Below are 14,270 nucleotides of genomic sequence, written 5' to 3'. Positions count from 1 at the left end.
TGTGTTTTTGTTCAAAGCAAAACCGAGAATGCCGTTCATTTGTAGAGGAGCTTAATTTTTGGGAGACAAAGCTGGATATGTTGTCAGAAAACATAGATTGTTTAAAATAATGGCATGTTTATATTTTCTCAGGTTTTTTTTTTTTTTTTTTCTTAGTTGTGTCTTGTTTGGGCCAATGTGGGAATATTTTCAGGGACAAATGAGGTGAAATAGTTGATATGTGTTGTATTTCATTTTGGATTGTCTGCACCTTAGACATACATTTTTCTATGTTCACCATCTTTTTATGCTCTTTTCCCCTTTCAGTGGCAAGTTAATGTGATGCAGCTTGCCTGCGATCAATTAGAGGATGTTTCTGGAACTTCAACAAACACACTGGGACACTCCTAAAAGATAATCCTGGTTCATTTCAATTTGCCATATTTCCTGTTAATGGGCTAAGTCAAATGGAAGACAAGACACTGGTAACCGGGGCAGAAAGGACTTGTTGATTGTATCCTTGAATGATAATAATCCCAGTTATAAAACCATGAACGAATTTTCAGCTTTGTTAGCCAAAATACCCACATTCTTAGGTCACACCCCAGGTTGAAATATATATCAGAATTAGGAGTTGTACCTCTTGAATATTCCAAGTGTTTACTGCTAGATGTCATGCCAGCATCAGTCTGATTTTAACTTGGTTTCACACTCAGTCAACTGTGCAGATGAGGCACATTAAAGTTGTCAAGATTGCTTCCTGTACAGCATTTGATCTCCTAGATTTATTTTACGTCACGTAGCTACATTAATTATAGGTCTATGTACTCTGTCTCTGTAGCTTTATCAGTCAAACAGGATGTATTTATCCACTGGTTTCATCATTCTTCATTGTTCATGTCATCTCTGTGACAGAAAACATCTGGTTATAGGATATTCATGTTTACCAGGACTTTTCTCTTTGATCGCCACAGTTTCATGGCCATGAACTTTGAGGAGAGTTTGACATTATGTGGTCAGTTACATTTGAATGAATCATCTGTGGGGCTCTGAATGCAAATCACCTGAAATTTGTAACATCAGAATGTTTTTTTAGCACTCGGCTTCAAGAACATTTACCTGAAGCAATCGTCCAAATCACGAACAATTATAAATGTACCATGTTTTCAAGTTTTCAGCCACTACCAGCAACATGAAGGAAACAGAAAGGTAGCACTGAATGTTAACAGACACATGAACAAGACAACGGTCAAATTAAAGATGTTAATGACAAATAAAAAAATTAGACTGCAGATAATGTTTACCTGTACCTGTTCCAGTATTTTTCACTAGTTGCAACATATCAATTATCATCTGATCTGAGTTGACACTGTGGTCATTTGTTTTTGAACGGTGCATTAAGAGAGCTTTGAATGTAGACGATGTGCTCATGTTAAACACACAAAGTCTAGTCAGCAGGTGCACCAGAACTCACAATGAATAGAAAGCTTTCCTTGCACATATCTTTGCTTTATTATTAATATTTTGTTCTCCAGACCTTCATCATTTATATGAAGTGGCTCCAGAAAGTATTCAGACCCCTTCATTTTTTTGCACACTTTGTTGTCTTTTGAATTTTTTTTTTGCAAATTGATAAAGAAAGGTGAGTGTTCCATTGAGGTTCCACTAATTGTCTTACATCCTGCAGGCATAGTAGATCTAATGAAGACATGCATATCTGCCAGTAATAGCATAGCACAGTGTTTCTCAAATAGTGGGGCGCGCCTCCCCCTGGAGGGGCACAGAGGCATGACACGGGGGGCGCGAGCGGCTGGGAGGAAAAGGTCCGTCTATGCGGAACTAATTAGCTGAACTATTGTTTTAACATCGGCCCGTTTTTTGCGTCGTACAAACTGCGCTGGCCGTTGTGCGAGTCCGTACCTGCACAACAACTGCCGATTTACAGGAGAACGCATTGTTAATGTGCACTTGGAACACCGGCGTACTTGATCACGTCACCTCAAGCCCCCACTGGGCTTTATGTGGCCTGCGAACTAAAATGAGTTTGACACCCCTGATCTTTAATGTGAAAAACACAAAATGGAATTAGATAAAATAACATAGCCCTGCATATTCACATTTTAATATTAAAAACAGTTTCTCTCTCTCTCTCTCTCTCTCTATATATATATATATATATATATATATATATACATATATACATATATATGTATGTATATATGTATGTATGTGTATATGTATGTATATGTATATATGTGTAAATATATGTGTGTGTGTGTGTATATATATATATATATATATATATATATATATATATATATATTTTTTTTTTTTTTTTGTCCTCCAAAGGTCGGCCTGACAGAAGAAATTTGAGAACCACTGTCCTACACAATCATAACAGAAGATGGTCAAGTCCTGAGAAGGAATCGGAGGTTGCTGAAAACACGAGACACTAAATGAACAGACTAGTGAAGAAGATCCAGTGTGCACCAGCACATCAGCTGAACCTCCACCAAGAGGTTGCACTGTTTGAAAAAGTTTAATATGATTGTATATGTTTAAAAGATGTTCATATTTTTGATAAAACAAAACTGCAGTAGTGTAAGTGCATTTTGGCAGTATTTCAGTGTAGACTGTAATATGAAAAACAACACGTGAACACTATTAAAGTCCTTGTAGTGATAGGTGTTATTGCGTATTCTGACCAGCAGAGAGCAACAGCATATGCTAAGCTACAGACGTTCAGTGAGTAGATGACTAACCACGAATGCATATATGCGTTTAATGAGAGCTGCTGAGTTAAAGTTAAACTACGCAAACCCAGTTTCTTCAGTATATTAGCAACAACACAGCCTTCAACCTTGAAACAAATTGTTTTTGCGTATAGTATTAAAAAAAGCATGGCCACTAACACACTAAACTAAACTTTTAAATCGTGTAAATCAGCCCTATTCAATTAGCGGCCCGCGGGCCACATGCGGCCCGAAAACAACCCTCGAGTGGCCCTGCCGAGTGATTGGGACTTGGGTCCGAGAAAAACAGAAAAACATCTTTCAGTAACACTGACACGTTCTTACAAAAATTCCAACATTATTGCGAACATTGAATGCAACACTTGCCGTAACCTAGCAACTAACCCACAATGCATTGTGTTGAGGAGACGCGTTTGAAAAGTTAACATTAGCAGTTCTATACAGGCGAAAATAGCAGCATGTCTTTTTCTATCCTGAAACGACAAATCGGCGAGGAAAACCGTCGGTTTAATCCTGCGTGGACTGACAAGTATTTATTTATTTACCACCAAGTCCGAACGCCAAACCAATGCGTTTACTCTGCAACGAGTGCTTTGCAGCGCTGAAAGATTATAATGTCCGAAGACACCACGTTGGAAAAATATGCCTCGTTTCGGACAAACTTTCCCGAGGGATGTCATGAGAGAGCGGCTATAATTCAGAGTTTGACTGCATCTTACAACCGGAGCTGTACTACAATGAAGCGGACCTGCACAGCTCAGGAAAGGGCCACGAAAAAGAGGCTGTTCACAGACTCAGAAACTGTGAAGGACTGCATGTTGGCTGTCGTGGATGAAGTTTTAACGGACGATAAAGTTAAGACGAGTGTGACATCTGCTGTCAAACAGGTCTGACACGTCAAACATTCTCGCCACAGATGTCTTCGAGACATGGTAAGTGCAACAAAGCAGCGTGCTGTAGCAGACACTAAAGGTAGTTTTATGTATTTATGTGACTATTTTATGTTCACTTATTAGAAGTTTAATATTTAAGAAAGACATTTTGTTTTGACAGTTATTTCACTTAGTTGCACTTTATTATTCACTTTGATGTCAGCTTTATTTCGTTTCAAAGGGATAGTAACTATCACTGTGCCTACTGTTTATTTTTTTGATTATATGCGCTGAAGATGTGACTGTCTCAGATGAGACCAAATATAGACAGGGACAAACTTTGTTTTTTGTTATTTCAAAAGAAGAAAAATGTCTCAAGTTCTGAAAAGTTACTGTTAAGCAAGTTACTTTTTAATGCATTTTGAGATGTGACCAAAACAAAAGATGGTGTTTCTAATCTGCACTTAGTTTTTATGTTCATATGCACCTTAACCTGTGCTTATATTTACCTATCAAAATGTGTTGAAGTTGTGTGTTTGAAATGTAACATTTAAAGAAGCAGTATTTCAGCACAGGTTTAGTTTAAGTACTGCTCTTCTATTGTGTTTATGTCCTTTTGGATGTGGCAATACGTTTATAAACATCCAGTGTGTTTGTTATCTTATCTGTTTGTGTTTATTTTAAATGGTTAACTTTGCTCAATGTCTGCTAAAAACGTCCGGCCCAGCTCATGTTCTTAGTCTGAAAATCCGGCCCGAGTCAATTTTTAATTGAATAGCCCTGGTGTAAATCATGATCATTAATAGCACAGCATATGTAGTGTGCCACAGTTGACTCCAATTAACTTCAGCTTAGCTCCATAGAGAGGCTTTTAAAAAACATAAAATCCATCCCATGTAACATTTTTTTCCAGTTAATACAAGGAACAGAAGTTTCAGTAGTTTTGCAGTTTGCAGAATATAAATACATGACTTTCAAATATCTCTCGTACCAGCATTTTTCTGCAGCATTTTTTTTGTTGTTGTTTTGAAAATCAATAAAACCTGAATCTTCTTTTCAAAGGAAAACTAGTGCGCTGATACAAATTATCTTAGTGCTTTATATTCTCCTGTAATCCAGCTTCACTGTAACAGCAATCAGAGAGTTATTAAAAGATAAACTCACACTTTTAAAATCCAGTGTATGACCACGTAACAGCAAAGTCAGAATCCCTGATACCTGCCAGTGTTTAAAGGGTGTTTCTGAGAAGCATTCAGCGCTGTGCTCTATTTTGTTGTTACTCATTTAAATATTCAAAAAGGAATCTGACAGAGGTCACCTAGACTGACACCGGATATAAAAGTGTGAAGTGTTTTAACCTGGAACGCAATTTTACAATCATTGTACAACTGTAATAAGGAGAATTTTAATAAAGGCATCATCAATCCAAATGAAAATATATAATAAAAATAAAACACTGATGATGTTAAATAATATATATATATATATATATATATATATATATATATATATATATATAAAAAAAATGTGTGTATGTGTATATGTATATATGTGTATATATATATGTGTGTGTGTATATATATATATATATATATATATATATATATATATATATATATATATATATATATATATATGTATATTTTATGTATGTATTGTGCATTCAATACTAAGCTATTCAATAGTACACAGGTTCATATATGTGTTTTTATTTTAAACTTGTGCAAGGTACAGAGTAGCCGTGCCACTGTCATTTTTAAAAAATACATCTTGCATACAACACTGAGCTATTGAAAAAATTCAGTCATGTTTTTACTTTAAACATACATGCAGAAGCGACAGTGACTCTTCAAATCAACTGTGTACAAAGTCCCACATTAGTGAGATGTCTGAGCCTGATGACTAACACACAACTTATCTATGTGTATGTCGACCAAAGATAAGCATGTGCATTGTGACCTTGCATAGAACTGTTACGTCTGTTTAGCTCAGTGAAAATGTCAGCAAGCTGTGCAAGTTTGGTGACCCAGACATTTTAATATTTAAAGTGAGAGAAAGTGTAGTTTTCACCCTGATTTCTATCTGTGCTTGGGTTTAGGCAACAAAAAACTTTTGGATATGGTGAAGTAAAGACTGCAGGTTCAGTTAAATGTCTCTACACTTCAGTATTCTACTCACCACACCCAGATATTACTGGTAACTCTCAAATTTGAAGAGAAACAACAAAAATGCTTTATCAGACAACATATGTTGTATAACAGTATTTTTATTAAGTAATTTTTACGGCACTATATTCACTCCAGAACATGCTTGCTGTGTTGTATATATACGCAGTAAAGAAGGGTTGTAGTAAAACACATCACAACTTTATCATTAGTATACCATGATCCTACAGTTAGTGTCCCAATAAAAGTATGTGAACTGAGTGAGATATGATGCTTTTACAACTTTAGATATTTAAGTTTGAGATCAAAACACAACAATGACACAAAAGTAGGAACTGGCTTTCATTTGTATAGGTTTTGTTTATATAGCTACACAAAAGAAATAAGAGGAAATTGATTTCTGGTAAATACACATGCCTTGACTGTATATGGATTGATCATGCTTACTGTCGTGCATAGTCACCCCAAACGCCCATTCAGTGCAGGAAAATCCCTGTTGTATGCACATACTCATGCTATTGTAATGTTAAATCCTCTTTGTTTTGCTGTTTGTCTCCCTACATGTTCTACTCAAAAAATTGATGCTTCTTTCTGCATACAGGTGATCGGGAGATTTAAAGTTAGCAAAAGGAAACAATGTTACTGGCATTGTTAAATCTTTGGGTCTTTCCTGACTCCTCAGTAAGTCGGTTTGTGGCTTCCTGGTGTTGAAATGCTTCAGAGAAATGGGCTGCTCTACATGCTATGCACCTTTCATGACCAAAGGGGAGTTTCGTGGAGACTTTGTACCCTTTTAGGACTTTATTGTGGGACATAGATGCCCCGACAGCAAAAGCACTTTCCCAGCCATGGTGGGGATGCACTCTTAACAAGAAGTTTATTTTTAATTTAATTTATTTTTTTGACACAGACCATGTACAGAAGAACATTAAATACAAGGTAAAGATGATGTACTAGATTATAGCGTACTTGCAATTTTCCATCGGCAGTCCCTGGAGCAGGCAAGACAGAAACAAGAAAAGGCAGAAAAGCAATACATCATGAAAATCATGGACATTATGCAAAGATCACACTTTTCACTCAAATCAACATCATAAACAACATCATAAACAAATGCAAAAATAGAAGTATCTTCATCTGTGTTTTCAGACTTTTGATTGTCCATATATTTACTGTAAAAGATAAAAAGGTCATAAGCCAGTTTCAGCTTTTCTCTCACTGTTGTGATTTAAACTGCAAAAGTGGCTGAAATCTGCATTTTCACACTTCTATTAACATTTGTTTTAAGAGCACTGCATTTGCTGCAACTTGATTAAATATGCAAATAGTCACACAACAAAGTCTTAATGTAATCTAGAAAATTATTTTTGGTCTAGTAGTATTACTCACATTTATCACCTAACAATCGTATTGCTGCAGGCATAAATTAACCCCTTGACCCATGAATTTATTTACAATCATATTTAAAAAAAATATTATTTGTGTTTTTGCTTTCAAGCTGATGCTGAATTAAGTTGAGATTAATTTGTCTGTAGCACATAGAATAGATATATAATAATAATAATAATAATAATAATAATAATAATAATAATAATAATAATAATAATAATAATAACAGGTATATAATAATGCACGACCGGTCCTATGACAAACCAGTGCTTGCAAAAGGTTCCGTAGTGAATATGCACAAACTGGCATTGGGGGAATGGATATGCTATCTCGGCTGCAGTCTGAATGCAAGTGGTATGATGTGAATTCACAACAATCAGCGTTGAGGGGTTACATTTCACATGTGAAATGTGCCCAAAGGTGTCTTGAGTTCGTTAACCTTCTGCTTTCTGGGCTCCATCTTCCATCGCAGCTTGATGTCAACTGGTTCCTTACGTGGTACAATTTTACTCTTACGTAGAACTTGAGTTAGCTGAGGAGGAATAGAAAAAATAAACAGTCTGTTCATTATCATTTTTTTTCCAGTTGTAAACTCTATGATCCTGTGTTAATTTTTCGTTGTGTAAGAGTTTACGTGTTGGAGGATCTGGTTGTTAATAGCTGGATCTGTCATGTCAGCGTCGGTCTCAATCTTCATTCCCACCACAGTCATGTCCACTACTGGGTCTGGACAATATAATAAAGATGCAATCACAGTCAGATTCAATTAATTAGAACATAACAGAAAATTTTCTGTTTGATAGTGGTCACCTTTATGGCAGATGAAAGCAATCTTCCTCTGGCAGTCAGTGTCACGCCAATTATGTTGATAATCCTCAGCCACACAGTACTCGTTTAAAAAGGCGTTATCTGGCTCTCTAAATTGCCAGTTTCTGAATGAGCTGGACTGGTTATTGGACCAAGTCCAGGCCTCTCGGTACAGACCAATCCATGCATCAACAAGTGGTTTTACAGCTTGGACATTTGCGTTGTCTTCAGCGCTCTCGATTATTGGCAAGTCTTTGTAGTGTTGTCTGCAGTACGTCTGAGCATCGTTCCATGTTCGGAGATACCTGATAAGCACGTAGGTTTTCTCGCTTTCCGCTGTCTCTGCCATAAACATAAGAAAAAACTGATATAACAACAAACTATTATCAGTCAATACACTGCCGGACAGTCGTTTTAGTTGATACGCTTGACAATAATTAGGCAGTGGTGGTTAGTTGAGGTTCTCGGTTACTAATCAGAAGCTGCCACTGTTGGGCCCTTAAGCAAGGCTTTTACCCCTTTCCTTGTCATGGCCCACCCTGCACTCTGACCTCCATTAGGATGTGTGAAAAGAGAATTTCACTGTGTTATTTATTGGTGATAATGAAGGCTTCTTCTTCTAGGAACACAGTCATAACAGCTGTGCTAAAAAGGACTGATGTAGTTTCTAGCTAATGCCTCAGGTAGAAGTGAATATCAATGTAATATTTGAACTCTGCTATCACGTGTCCTCTATGAAAGCAGGGTTTTAAAGATCCCCTCTGGTGAAATCTGCTTTTTACCTTGTTAACAATGTCCATTTGGTGTTTGTTATATGCTGGGAGAAGCGTCATAAGAGAAATAAGCAGTCTACACCATGACTGAGTATTTTCACCTTGAAACTGCAGTGTATCAATGATGTCCAAACTAACACAGATCATTTTCTTGAAGAATATCTTCTCTCAGTATTAAATATAAATAACAAATCTGTCAACATGACCATTGCCATACAAAATAGTCCCATATACACGAATGCAAAAATGTCTACAAATGCTCTAACAAGGATGCCGCTGAGGTCAGTGTTACATGAAATACCCAAGAAGGCTGTTATTTCATCGTTCCTGGCAGACTTTAAACCACAGATGCTGTTAACCACCTAATATTGGGCATGGCAAACACAGAGGCTTTAGTGTGCCAATGAAGTGGAGCAGCTAAGCTGTAACTGAACATAAAGACACAGGTGTATATTTGCTGTTGTATCAGGCACAAGCTCATTATGCAAAGCAACAGTGACCATGCCCAAAGTCAAAGGTGGCGTCATTCGTTTTATAAAATGTGAGCTTCAAAAGCTGTGGAGCTAAAAAAAAAAAAAAAAAAAAGAGAGAGAGACAGTATAGGTTGTCACTGAAAACAATATTTGTCATTGAAAAAAAGGAATTTGTCAGTGAACATGAAGTTACAATTTTCTGATTTTTTTCTTCATGCCTGTGCTTTTGAAGACAAGTTATTTTTTTAGACTCTTTTTTAAAAGTGATGTTTCAAAGTTCTGTTTTCAATGACAAATTTATGTCCCTCTTTTGGCGGGGAGGGGAGGAATCTAAGGCTTTCTGTAATTTCCAATTTCTCATTTTAACATGTATTGCTGAATTCTGCAGTTAGTAAAACTTGCATTTGTGTAGTGTAGCTTTACAATGTGTGAACACAGCATTGTATGTGGTGTGATTGAGCTGCAGAGAGTGGAGAGAGTGGCGGGGACTACGTATAGATCTGGATATTCTAGATGAGGCAGAGTTACCTCTAAACCATTTTAAGGCTGAAATGGATTGTTGTAAATGCATAACTTGGATACACGGGTGAGTTTTTAGAGATTATCAGGATAAGTCAACAGGCTAAAATTCATTAACAAAAATCTTTTCTTACCGTTGTAACACACAAAAAATTTCAGAAATCCACAACGTGTATCAAGCCATGCTCCAGCGATATCCATGATCACACAGTATTCTGCACTGAAGAGATTATTTGGGTTGGCGAAAACCCAGTTTTGGTACCCAGTTGTGCTTGGTTCACGAGTCACTGACCATCTCCAGGAGTTGATACTGTTGCCCATGTTGCTTTTCCAGGCATCTGGGTCATCCCTCAGTCCAATCCATGCAATTTCAGTGTCCAAATAAGGGGTGGTCAGTCTTTTTATATGGTTTGTGCTTTCAATGGAAGCCAGGTCGGTGTATTTCTCTCTACAGTAATTTTGAGCATTTGTCCAGTTCATTTTCAAGTTGACATAGTGGAATTCACGGATGTGGTGAGAGGAGGGGATGCAAAATCCTGGGGATTAATAACAGGGGGCACATGTTTAGAGTGGCATGTTTATTGTGTGTCTTATTTGAGCAAGACATTAACACAGACATTACAGTTCACCCTTTTTATCTGTTTTATTTCACTGTTTTATTGTTTTACTTTTGCTTTCTTATTTTTGATGAATATTTTACTGTAAAGCACTTTGGTTGACCATAGGCCTTTTTAAATGTGCTATATAAATTAAGCTGACATTGACATTGGCTTAGAGAGACATGAATGTTCGTACGAGTGACGCAGGGTTGCCATGTCTGTGACAAAACCAGTACGATAGCCAATTTAAACCAGCAGCAATACCTAAACTCCAAATATGATTCTGCCAAACCATGTCATGTTCGACTGCATGCTGATTCTAGGATTTGAGTATGAATTAATAATTTCATTAAAAATAATGCTCTTTATTTCTATGTATTATTTACAACATTATCATGCAATACAGGTTTAGACACAAAAATCCAGCCAGACAGTAGGGCTCCACAATTATGACCAAAATGATTGTTACAATTACTTTGCTTAATCCTGAGATCATGATTATTTAGTCATTTTAGGGACAAAATATTATTATTATTATTATTATTATTATTATTATTATTATTATTATTATTATTATTATTATTATTATTATTATTATTATTATTATATTATTTTACACTGTAATTGCACACTGATTTTACTTCAACATTGTTCATGGTCCTGCTAGTTTCAAATCTTTGCACGAAAATACGACTCAAAATGAGGCTCTTCTTCTCCTGAAGCAAATTAATCTTCTTCATAGGGATTTTTCTCTCTAAATTTTGCACTTTTAGAAATTGTAACACTCATTTAAAAATTTCAATATCTCACCAGAAAACAAAGTTTGGAGAACAAGTCCACCACAGCTTTCTTTATTAGGAACTTCTTTTTTTATTATATGATGAGCTCTGCTGCCCCTGTAGTATGAAGTCAAGGATCTGAATATTTATTCCACCACTGACTGTCACAATGTTCACATCTTGAAATATTGTTTGTGAATTACAGCAGCTGCATCTGTTGTAGCAGTGGTCAACATGCAATGTTCACATAAGCTTGCTTTGTTGAGTATTAGCTCCTAACATTGATATCATTAATATTACTACATTACTGTTCCATCTGTCAAAATATAACGGTTGATGTATTAGCGTATTGCATTTTTATTTTAACTTAAAGCATTTGTCAAAGAAAATTTGATTTAAATGGCTTTTTGTTGTGTTGTTGGGTTTTTTGTATCTTATTAGGTATTGAGAATTGACTACCAAATATCATGACATCCCTATCTCATTAATGTCTGCCATTGTCATTATTATAATCACATGATATTTCTCTGTAATGGTATACAGAATACCTGAAGTCTCCTCTCTCCTTACATCTTGTACTTAAAGCTGACATTCCACTAATAACTGTAGAAAACCCATACTTACATCCACACTGACCATGACTGCACAGTTTTGAGGTATTAGGATTTTATAATAATGAGACTGAAATGATTAGTGGATCTATGTCAATAATTGATGAACCATTTAATTATGATTTTCAATGAAAATGTAAAATATTCCCTTGTTTTAGTTTCCCTCATATCCAAGATTTGGAAAGCCTTAACAAGCAATGGATCAATAAGAGGAAAAGCTTTAGATAGCACTAACAAAAGATGTCAATTTACATTCTCCTTTTAATAGTTTTAATGAATACGCAAGAAATTACTCAATTGCATCTTGTGTTTGAGATTTGTATTGATGTGCAGGAAGCTCCACTTCACCAGGAGAATGTGTCTCATAAATATGAGATCTAAAAAAATGTTTTCCTTTATGTTGTAGAGTTGATCTTGCATTCCCGTAACTTGAAGTGAAGCTGTCGTATTATATTGAGTTGTATACATGGTTAATCTCTATTGGTTGTTGAGTTCGTTTGTAAATTGTATTAGTGTTCGATCTATTGTTCAGTACTGATCTGTACCTGTAAGTCAGTCAATAAATCAGTTAAACCCACTAAACATTGAATAACAACTATTCTAAGAATTAGTTTTCTTAAGCAATTGTTTAAAAAAAATCCACAGCTGGTAACACAAAACACACTCAAAAACATCTGTCTGCAAATTTTATATACTAAGATGATAAATAGAAAATAAGCAAGCTGAGAGATTTTATGTTTAACTCACCAGAGTTGTATTTGAGCTGATAATATTTCTGACATATTGGTGTTGGTATATTAAGTGGCTGATAAATGAAAAATTTTGACACAAAAATACCCCAAAACCAATGCATATATCTTATTTTGTCTATAGTTGTTATGTAAATAACACATTTGATCTTACCAAAGAAGAGCAGAATCGCAGTTAGGGTTCGATCCATTTTTGGCTTTACTTCAAGCAAGGAGAAGACACAATAATAAAAATTATTTAAAAAAAAAAAAAAAACAAAAAAAAAAACATGCATAGCGACCTTAATAATGATAATAATAATACACAAAAGCTTCCAAACAACCACACAAGTGTTCTATCGTGCTGAATATACTGGACAGTGTCAGTGAATTAACAGTAATATAAAGTTCAACTAATGTGAGTGAGTAAGATGTCTATATTCATAAAAGGTGTTTTACATTTAGTGCCCTATTTTCTATTTACTGCACTGACTAGATCGGTTCATGCATGAAGTAGTACCACTACTACATTATGTAAAATATTATTACTCTTAATGCTACAACATCTCTATACCAATCTACTGTTGTCTAGATTAAGCAGTATTTGCTGAAAACAAAGATACCAAAACATTTTCAGTTCAAACTGTGAATCTGCACAGCATCTCCAAAGCATTGAGGTGAATATGATCACTAAAGAGCAAAGTTACATGTCAGATTATGTGAGCATTAAATAAGTCATTGCTGCTGTGCCCCATGTGTAAAATCAGCCCCTCTCATGTTACCGTTCTTAAATAGTTTTTAAAAAGAGACACACATTTTCTACATTTGTTTGATCAGTGTGACATCGTGTCTGAAAGTGGATTCCAGGAACTGCGTTTAATTTGCTACAGCAGGGTGTGACTTGGATATTAGGAGGTGTGATTGTGATATTTTGATACTGAGATGTTGAGTCAGGCTCAAACAAATAGCATGCACAATTACATATGAGTGACGCCACATCTAACTGACAATCTGCAGCTGGAATCCAGAGAGGACGTCTAATTAGGCAAAACAGATGAAAAACTCCAGACAGTGGTATAAACAGGTGCAGCCTAATATCAGTACAAAGATATCAGTGGTATACTTTTGGATTACTGTGTTGTTTTTTATGGTTCCATCAAGGTTTTGGTAATTTGCAAGTTAAGTGACATCTGGATGCTGCACTGGGTTTGGCTACATTTGATTACATCTGGTGTGACTGTATTTAAATGTGTAATTTGAACCTGCTGCATATGGTCAAATCAGGTTTATGCAAAGTTATCTAGTTGTGTAAAGAAATAAAATTTTTATCACATTTTTTTTAACCAAAGTTTATGTTTACATTTCTAGAAGTCTTTCAGCCTGTAGATCAGCACATCGGTGCTTTCTCCATGTGCTGATGGTCATGTTTCACCATCTTCTTTTCATGATTATCAGTCAGGGTAGAAATCCCTTCTAATGTCTCCACTGACAAAACCTTTAGCAAATCATGTAGGAAAACATGTAACATCTAGACAACGAGGCACAGCTAAAATCACAAACGCGAATAAATATTCAAATTAGGTTTTCTTTACAAATAAATCTTACAGGTTGTCGGGCATATTTCTGTTGTTACCCATCTTATAACATGTACAGTACTTATTTAATTCTTTTAAAGTGTTGGATAAATAAGTTCTGATTGGAGGTAGCACCCTCAGACAGACAAATTATCTGTTGATAAGTAGATCATCATATTAATATCAAAAGGATGAGTTAAGTGTTTTTTTTTAAATGCTGCCTGATTAGACATAAAATATTTTAAAACT

The 14,270-nt window shown here is 35.5% G+C and overlaps 1 protein-coding gene and 1 long non-coding RNA gene across 4 annotated transcripts in view; one reads left to right on the top strand and one right to left on the bottom strand.

The window, feature by feature from the left end:
- The first annotated feature begins 3,035 nt into the window (after positions 1-3,035).
- The window catches only part of LOC118471677 (uncharacterized), a 30,781-nt gene continuing 19,546 nt past the window's right edge, over positions 3,036-14,270 (top strand). The window contains exon 1 of one of the 3 annotated variants that reach the window (XR_008602660.1): positions 3,036-3,664. This is a non-coding gene — a long non-coding RNA (uncharacterized LOC118471677). The remainder of the gene's footprint in view (positions 3,665-14,270) is intronic. The other 2 variants (XR_004849024.2, XR_008602659.1) reach the window with 2 other exon arrangements.
- Positions 7,399-10,369, bottom strand: LOC118471674 (macrophage mannose receptor 1-like). The gene is made up of 4 exons (XM_035957512.2): positions 9,865-10,369; positions 7,969-8,307; positions 7,793-7,884; positions 7,399-7,690 (listed from the first exon to the last, which is right to left on the bottom strand). Exons 1-4 carry the CDS (start codon positions 10,208-10,210, stop codon positions 7,556-7,558), a joined length of 912 nt encoding a protein of 303 aa, XP_035813405.2. The 5' UTR covers positions 10,211-10,369; the 3' UTR covers positions 7,399-7,555.

Source organism: Amphiprion ocellaris, chromosome 9 (genome assembly GCF_022539595.1).
Source record: "Amphiprion ocellaris isolate individual 3 ecotype Okinawa chromosome 9, ASM2253959v1, whole genome shotgun sequence".
In the NCBI taxonomy this organism is placed as follows: Eukaryota; Metazoa; Chordata; class Actinopteri; family Pomacentridae; genus Amphiprion; species Amphiprion ocellaris.
This window is presented reverse-complemented; position numbering and strand designations above follow the sequence as displayed.

Coding starts and splice junctions, on each gene's coding strand:
- LOC118471674 (XM_035957512.2), bottom strand. CDS start 10,210: ATGAACTGGACAAATGCTCAAAATTACTGTAGAGAGAAATACACCGAC. Junction 7,885..7,968: donor TGCTTTCATCTGCCATAAAG/GTGACCACTATC, acceptor TATATTGTCCAG/ACCCAGTAGTGGACATGACT. Junction 7,691..7,792: donor ACAACCAGATCCTCCAACAC/GTAAACTCTTAC, acceptor ATTCCTCCTCAG/CTAACTCAAGTTCTACGTAA.